This window comes from Anneissia japonica, unplaced genomic scaffold (assembly GCF_011630105.1).
Source record: "Anneissia japonica isolate Jap-2015-1 unplaced genomic scaffold, ASM1163010v1 scaffold368_len332514_cov184, whole genome shotgun sequence".
Taxonomy (NCBI): domain Eukaryota; kingdom Metazoa; phylum Echinodermata; class Crinoidea; order Comatulida; family Comatulidae; genus Anneissia; species Anneissia japonica.
The window spans coordinates 72779-82187 of NW_022708279.1; the positions used below are offsets into that span (position 1 = coordinate 72779).

The following is a 9409-nucleotide window of genomic DNA, read 5'->3' on the forward strand; positions in this document are numbered from 1 at the left end:
TTATAGAAGTTCTTGGAAATTATCTTTTTTTCATCTGTAAAGTAGTGTCTATCTCATCTTCATACCTTTGAGTAAAAAATGACATTTAAAGTTTTAATTTTTTTTTATGTTGTAGTATGTAAAACTGATTTTTCTTATTTGACAAAAAACTTGGGAATTGCCCCCCCCCCCCTTTTGGGAGGTAAAAAAAAAAAGAAAAAGAGAGAGAAAAAGAAAAAATGATAGCTCAGAATGCCTCAAATGTTATGTCTGGGCGTCTAGAACACAAAAATTTCGCGGGGCATGCCCCGGACCCCCTACGACAGTGTTGTCTCAATCGGCCCAAATTTCGGCCCCCCCTTCCGGCCCCACCTTTTGGACATTTCTGGATCTGCCCCTGATAATAATAATAATAATAATTCTGGATTTATATAGCGCCTCACGTTGACACAACCTCGAGGCGCTTAACAACAGAAGAGAAGAAAAAAAAAAAATCCAGACACATGTATTCTGTTTTTCTTTTTTTTTTTTTTTTGGGGGGGGGGGATTGATTTGGAATAGATTGCTAATTTCTAAAATAAAAGGACTTCATAGAGGGTGCCACAATTTCTGAATGATTGAATGGTTTAAAAAATGGTTAAAAAGTTTCAATCCAAATGAAATAAATACTTAAGTTGGCTCATTACTTGTTCTCTCATCTTTGCTTGTGCTGCTATATACTTGCTCTTCTTTCTGTATTTTTCCTTGTAACCTTTATTCCGGTGGTAGCGGCAAATCCAAGCTCCGGACTTGAAACGAAATGCTGCTTCCTTACAGTCACCTATTCCGCAGGTCTGTCGATCGCTAGAAGTTGCAGTTCCATTCACAGACTTTTCCCCGGTACTTTGTATGGACTCACTTGGACAGCTTTGCTCTGCCATCTGAGAAAGAGAATTGTATGCCCACTAAGAGCAGACAAGGACCCCTGTTTTTTTCCACTAGGCCTATATTTTAAAATTTCAATGCATATATTTGAAATTAGAGCTACTCACTTATCTATTCTGAATATGTTGTGCCTCCCCATTTGAATATTTTGAATCCACCCCCAGTATAGTCATAATGTGCCTAAATATGGTCATGATGTGCCTATATATGGCCATATATGACCATATTTAGGCATGTGACATATATGGTCCTTTCTCCATGTCTAAAGCTGGGTACTCCGACTACACCCGATGGTCATTGGCCGATGCCATTCTATTAAGAATGCAACGTGACAAACGGATCTTTTTTAATGTTGATCCGTTCAGACAATCATCAGACAGAGTCGCATGGTTGAGGGCTCAAAGTGAGCTGAATTGGATTTATTATGTGACCGTACGACTTAAGATGCACCACAATATAAAGTTACTCTACAGTAAAAACTAAAGGATCTGGGCCTGCTATAAATGGTTTCATGCATTTAATACTTACCAGATGTATCTGCATGTATGTTATTGTTCATTCATCCCAACTGTAAAAGGAAACAATAGTTAAAGTTACACATAAGAAAGAACACTGCATATAGGAAAAGGGTAATTTCATGGATGAATTCATACTAAATTTGCATTCGGTTTTCATATACCGGTAAAGGCTTAATCAATTAAATACGGCTAATTTCCTTATTCAATTTACTTAGTGAATTGATTAAGGAAATTCCATTTATCGCACATGTATATATGAGTGATAAGTGGAAATACATTACCATACTGTGTATATACATTATGTGGAAATTCATATACAGTAGGAATATATATAAGGCCAAGTAAAAAAAAAATTAGTTTCTCGTCATAATATTTTGAAAAAAGAAGAATGAGAGCACCTTTTTTACTTTTTTTTACTATGAGAGGGTAAATCAAAGATAGATGATAGGAAACAACTACTACTTCCTCACTTTGTGAAAAAAATAAAAGAAGCATTAGACATGATTCATACCATATGTAGGCTATACCCAACCCTAACAATTGCGAGAGGAATTTTACTGATGCGAGATTAGCTAGAATTTCGAAAATGGATGCACAAAGGGGCAACAAACTAGTAATTTAAAAAATATTTTTTTTGACCTAGAATGGTTGATAAGTGGAAATAATCGATGGTGATTATAACATCCTAATATAATTAACAATTCTATAAATAAATTACGAACTGAAGATTCAAATCAGTAAAATAAAAGTATCACATAAAATAATTTCCTAACATACTCCAGTCCAGGTGAGTAGCCGTCCAGGTAGGCCTAGACCTGTACCAAATACATTACCGGCTTAGCAGTTCTCACTAGCACTGCAGGCCTACTCCAAAGCCGTCAGCGGGGGCGGACGGAAAGAGGCCATAGAGTAGTGTAGGAAGAACTACGTACGGGACTAGCTAAGCTAGGCCTCTAATTAATTGCTTTTATCTATCCTTAAATACAACCTATTAAAAATTATTATTATGCCAAGCCCCAAGTCTAAAATTGATTATATATTGCATTGTCAATATTATTTATAAAATACAAATCTATACCTAGTTTTAAATCAAATCAAAAGTGCCCCAAACACACTTTCTAAAACAACATTTCAGCGCACTGAACTCGCTTCCTTCCTAGCTCTGTTTTTGACGATACGGTGATGGCGGCTCCACCAGTAAATACTCATCACCTGACAAGATTTTGGTAACGTCACCTGATTAAAGTCAACAACAGTCTCGTTCTCATCAATTGTTGATCGCACCGTAAAATTTATAATTTCTTGTGGTTCATATTCACAAAAACACTTTCAAAATTCTTATTTTCATTTCTTTTATTAAAGACATTTATACCGGAAAATTATATACGTTGTTGCTGTTCAATTGGTTATCGAGTTTGGGGTTATATCGTCCTCAATCAGCAAGCCGAGCCCTGACTACTACTGCTGCTGCTCATCATCATGCAGAGATCCCCACCAGAGTCGACATGATTATCGTGTGCTACCAGCAGTACGCGGAAAGATGTGGTATCGTATTTAATGAACAATCGGATGTTGATATAAACTTCTAAATACGGATTTGCAGGATATCGAGTTGTGTTGCTGTTGAGAATACATACAAAGGTATGATGGTATTTTTTCCTATTGTGTAATTAGAAGCGATTTAATAACGTGGATGTTGTTGTCTAGCTAAGCCTACTAAAAAGCTAGGCCAGGGCAGGTGATGTGTTGTTGGTGTTGGTAGGAGTAAATTGTGGTGGTGGTGGTGACGGCGGCGTGGGATTTCCGTGGCATGGTTGCATCAAAACAACATTAGGCCCTGGTCTAAGATTATGTATTATGTGTATGTATACGAACTGTGTGTACCGTACTAATTACACAAATCTCGATCAATATAATTAACCCTAATTATTATTATTAATTAATTACATAACCTGCTGATTTCAATTAAGTATTGATAAATAATTGTACAGTTACAGACTAGGCCTAGCCTATTGATTGTACAGAACAGGCCTATACCAAAGCATTTTTAAATGTTTTGAGGTCATTGCTAGAAAATATTGACCAGAGCAGGGGAGCAATTTAAAATCTGGAAAAAAAAAAAAAAGCCTTAGAATTTAGATTGTGTAATGACTCCTGGCCTCAGGCTCCTGATTTTCTAATCAGTGCCAAAATATCTGTACAATACCGGTAATTACTTTTAATTATTTTTATTAATTACTATATAACCATTCTCCATAAATATAATAAGTCACCTTGTTACTAATCATATTTAATTAATTTCTTCTTTTTTTTAATAGGCTTTTATTGTTTTTAATTAAATAGAAAAACACATTTGCTTTACACAAGTGGTGAAGTTGTCAGTTCCTGTGATTAGTTGGTAATTTGCCAAAAAAAAGTCTTTCTGAGCCAATTGACAAGTTCAAGCAACCTGTACCATGCTTAAGTTTAGTACAAACACAATTATTTTTCTAAATCGTCCTTCAACTTGGTAAAATGTAATCACGGTTCTGCTATTCCACCTGAATCCATTTGCTCAAGGACAGTGTACGCATTTCCTGTATATATTTTGTTACATATTAATCACAAACTTAGGCCTATTATCACTTTGAATTTATAGATATTTACAGTAGTAAACCATTATTTAGCCCTGTCCAGACTATCAAATTTTTATTTTATTTGACAAGAATGTGTGACAGTGACATACCTAAATATGGTCATGATGACATCACATCATGGCCATATTATAGGCACATCATGACTATACAGGCACAGTTTTTTTTTAAACATGATTTTTTGATATGTCAGTAGCACATTCAACAGGCTTTGTATGCAAATATTGTTGATAAATTTGGTGCACAAAGGAAAAATGGACACAGAAATACTCAACTGGTACCTACTGTGAAAGGAAACTAATTAGCCATTTTCCAATATTAGAGTGCTCTTTGAAAATTTGGGAAACCAGATTGCATGAAAATTTTTTAGCCTTGGGTTGTAACGTCTGCCCATGAGCAACCATATTCTTAAACAATTGTGACAAGTACATTAGTGTCTGTCTGTTTCCAGAGTCTTTTTGTTTTATTGTCACAGGAGTTAAATGAGATGGCACCAGGACAATTAATCATTGTTTTAATGTTTACACGTTTTTAATGTTAACGAATAACCAGTGTTGAATGTGAGAGTGGTCCATTTGGTTTGTCCAAAACCTTTTCATTGTCATAAAGAGAATTAAGGAGTTTTTATCAATGAAGCACTTAACCCATTATTGCCTGCCTTGGTAACAGTCTGGTAACCCCCAAAATACCTCCTGGTTATGGGTCTGCATAACTAATCTAACATTTGGGTTCATTGTAAGATTTTAAATGTGTTTAATTTAAACTGTGTGATTGAGTATGTGTCCAATTGAGTTTTCTGAAATATGAAAATTGAAAACCAGATTGTTCTATGTTCTTTGAATTTGCTTCTTTCCATCCTTGTAACTTCCTGTGATACCTCCTATTGACTTGGCTGGTTATGCTCACTAGATACAGTACCCAAACTTGCAGTTGACAGATTATGTTATGTCTGAGCCCTAAAAAAGGTGCAAGCATTTCATGGCATATGATTATTGGGAAGTAACCCCCTACCCAGAAGTTTTGAGCCTTGTCTAGTAAATGTACCCCGTTTGAATAAGCGCCCCTCTCGAATAACCGCCCCTCCTAATGTGAAAATTCCCTTAAGCGCCCTGTTTGAATAAGCGCCGCTTCTAATTTGAATAAGCTTTAGCAAGTCAATAATCCAATCAATCCTGGGACTGTGGTTTTTGGCAAGATTTGAGCTGTATCGTGGAAACACATTCTTCTTCGGTCAATATCAAAATGAGGATATTTCTCTTGGACAGATGAGAGCTCCGATCCCTGGACAGACAGTATATTTCCAACTTTACTTTTTTTACATATTAGTCTTTGCCTAGTCCTACTCCTCTTTTTCTTTTTCCGACCTTTAGCACATTCTCATCTGTGTTTTCAAGAAAAAATACAATGATCCTGCCATCCTGCTAATCTCAATCGGCCGATGGCTAACAAGCTAACCACTACCCACCACCACTAATTGCATTTGTTATTTTGCTGTTATGTAAATATTCACGCATTCTTGTCATGAGCCATGTTCTATGGACGATTACTGTATCTTTTCCGACTAACCAACATTCTTAATGTCCTTATAATCTTTTTTTCATTCAAAAAGTGCCTCTTGAATTTAATAATTTCCCATAAGAACCCTTCGATTTTCATCTATTTTTATAAGCGACCCCTCAATTTCCACTCTGTTTTCATAATCGCCCCGTTTAAATAAGCGCCCCGTTTGAATAAGCGCCCCTCAGAAAGTTAAAAAAATATTTTAAGCGCCCGGGCGCTTACTCGCTCGAGTACGGTATACCAGACATATTGAGAACTACCATTACTAATGGCCCCGCACAGTGATGTGCATCAGCGGGGGTCAGGGGGCTTAAGCCCCACACCGGACAGGTGAATCCTCCGTCGGACAGAGTTATGTCGGGCAGTCGGACCATAAAATATATGAAAATAGGCCCACACCAAGCCACCACGTCTGTCACAGTCTGAGTGTGCCATTTCCGGCCATGCAGCGGTTCTTATTCTTAAAAAAATCTCATTTGAGAGGGCCTACGAGAGTGAATCTCCCCATCAGATAGCTTATCCCCCCACCCCACCAAAAAATATATTCTTGAGCTGCCACTGACTCCGCAACCTACAGCCATAGTGGCGCTGGTTTGAATGGCATGCTTGCCTATGATTCTGGTGATGGAACAAGTCTTCTTGGATAAGCCGTAGGTCCAATGTACACATTTTTTTTCATACATGTGCACTTTAAAGAACACAGAACATCTTTTGAGATGAGTTGGGGGTTACCCCGGTGTATTGGTTCATACAGCCTCTGTTGTGGACAGATGAGCGACAGCTGGTACCGGTTTACCGGGTACAGTAGCTCAGAAATGCAGAGACACTTAGTGGAGAAGAATAGTCACTGTACAAGCTAGTGCATGCCTCAAGTGCTTTGAGACTCTGTGCACTATATAAATTGAACTACATTACATACATTATTAATAATTGAGACCACTGCACTGTAGAGATAAGGAATTACAAGAGGGAATATCAACATCTTACTAAGCTTTGCCCACACTAGATTTTTCTCTGACAAATTTACCCATATATGGGCATGATGATGTCATATCAAACCCATATATGGGCACGATGATGTCATATCACACCCATATATGGGCATGATGATGTCATATCACACCTATACAGTAGGCATGGTGATATATACAACATAATATATATAACACCCATATCATGCTTTTATCCCTTTAGCCAGGACACTATTAACTGGTCCTCTTGTGGGACACCATAGATGCAGATTGAATCCTATCCATTGAATATTATTCAAAGCTGTCTTTACCATATAAAATTTCATTCTCCTTTTGAGTTAAAGTGTTTCTCATAATTTGTATTAAAACAATCTGTATTTTTTTTTAACAATGTTAAAAATTTTAGCTCCAAGTTCCCAAAAAATATTAGATAAATTAAAAGTCATTGGAGGAGAGGAAATGAAATGAATTCCCTGAGAGCTATATTATGGCAGCAAAATATACGTCTCCAAAACGAATCATCCGTTTCCTTTAATTCAAGAATGTATGCAAAAAAAGTATTATTACATGAACTGGAGTTTAAAAAAAATTGTACTCTGCTTTGTTAGCATGTTTTGTTGTTTTATTTTAATGTGGATTTTAGACACGATTCTTTTGCAATCTGGTAGAAAAGGCACAAAACGAGACTTCTTTGTAAAACTTGTTTTAATAATTGTTCAGAATAAATTAAATTCTCAAAAAAGTATTGGGGGTGGAAGATGGATGGGAGAAGTATATTTTATTGTTGAATGCAAATGTGTGAAGTAAACAGAGGTTCCCCTTGTAAAGGAACTGTTTGCAATATATGAAATGTTTTAGTATTCTAATTAAATGCTTTATTGCGGAATGAAAATATAAGAAAAATTATTTTCCTGAAATATCCACTTTGTCTCAAATAACAAGTGCAGTATGAGGCCAACAATTAAAAAAATATATTTTTCTTCGTCATCATTATGGATTGATGCCAACAAATATAATTATATTTATCTTCGTCATCATTATGGATTTTAGACACAAGGAATAAATTAAGCCCTGTTTAGGTTGTTGTTTGCCTATGTATAGTAATCATGTGCCTACATGATCATGATGTGATGTCACCACGACCGAATTTAGGCATTTTGCATGTTTTTGTCAAAATTTAGTAATGTGGACAGAGCTATAGTCACTTACTGTACAGTATTTGTAGGATTGAGCTTCAGTACTGTATTACTGTATTAGAAAATCCACTTATTTATGTTCAGGATTTGGTTGCATAACCTTGAGTGTGCAGCAAAGCCTTGCGCATTATACCTCGCTGCAAGCATAATTATGTTGTTACAATTCCCCATTGTTTACCTCTATTTACCTGCACTACAGAATGTCTGTAGCTGAATCCTTATGTTCATAAAATATATGGGATTAGCCAATGTCTACTAATAATTCATTGAATGGATTAATTTAGAGTCCCTTGCACATGTAACCTTGTCTTAGAAGCAAAATGGAAGGTTTGTTGAGTAGAGTTGAATAGCTTAGTAGAGATGCTTGCCTTCCAATCCCAGGGTCCTGGGTTCAATTCCAGTCAGTGTTTTCTTCAACAGGAATTTATCTCATGACCAAAACAACTCCGCTGCCTAACCTCTTACTGAGGTAAAGCATTATGTGTGTATTGTCTTGTGAAAGGGATTGTCACCTACCCATAGGACAGTGATTATTCGCTATTGACAGTCCTTGATGCATATGTTGTGTGCCTAAATAAATGAAAATAAAATAATAGAGTGTAGTGATTACTATAATCATAATACTCTAGGCTACTACAGAACCATTGGAAGGGAAGCTAAAAAGAATTAAAAATAAGGCAAAGGAGAGAATGCACTGTACTTCATACAGTACAGAGCTTCCAATGTGTTTGGTGCCCAAAGGTTTACTACAGATAACTTAAACTTAAATTGTGGGGATTTCAAATTGTTAGTAAAACAATGTACTATATACCCTGTAGTGATACAGGTTTCCTCTGGCGTTCCTGTTTAAAAAAAAAAATTTTTTTAGGAGATTCATAGGTTAGGATTTGGGGTTTTTTGCAAAAAAAGTTACTGTACCGCAGGCGCTTTGAGTATTTTAGTGGATAATGCACTATATATATTATATCATATTTATTATTGTTGTATGCTGTTTCATTGATCATTGAGGGGTTTGTCTTATAAATAGTTGCTGTCTACTTTAAAATATATTGCAAATTCTTATTGTGAAGTCTTGTACTGTATATCTTGCAACATCCACTAAACCTGCTAATCGTTAGTGTCTTTGCACTATGTTACAATGGCAAGGCACTTTCTAGCACTAATTACTGGGTCTTTGAACTTTCCTAAAGTGTATAGTTACCATGTAACGGTATAATGCTTTACTCTTAGTTCCATTTTCCTGGACCTTTGTAGTATACCATACTGTCAGAGTCCATAGATATATAACTATTAAACATTAAAATGTTGTTTAATAATAATAATATTTATTTGGCAAAAGTGCTGTATACAGAATTAAAATAACATGCTTTGCCTGGATAGGGAATGGGCGAAAGCCCAAACAAGATATGCGGTCTATCCTTCATATTATGAAATACACTAGTACAAAAAACTAATCAGAAATATAATAACGATATAAAACGCTTAACTAAATTATTCTTAAAAGAGGAAACATAAACAGAGTTTTGAAGTACAGGAGGTAGTTCTTCCCAGAGTCTTGGAAAGGACACAAAAGCAGAGTTAGGGAAAATAATGCTTTTGGCTTTCCAGTGAATAAGCCTGCACTCACA

At 35.9% G+C, this 9409-nt stretch overlaps 1 protein-coding gene across 2 annotated transcripts in view; it reads right to left on the reverse strand.

The window, feature by feature from the left end:
* LOC117106497 (regulatory factor X-associated protein-like) overlaps nt 1-2866 on the reverse strand; it is a 7147-nt gene extending 4281 nt beyond the window's left edge. Inside the window, exons 1-3 of one of the 2 annotated variants that reach the window (XM_033247867.1) lie at nt 2500-2866; nt 1432-1471; nt 666-962 (exon numbers count right to left, since the gene is read on the reverse strand). In XM_033247867.1, the coding sequence (XP_033103758.1) occupies nt 666-899 (234 nt within the window). In that variant the 5' untranslated portion in view covers nt 900-962; nt 1432-1471; nt 2500-2866. The remainder of the gene's footprint in view (nt 1-665; nt 963-1431; nt 1472-2499) is intronic. The other variant, XM_033247866.1, reaches the window with a different exon arrangement.
* Nucleotides 2867-9409: the final 6543 nt, after the last annotated feature.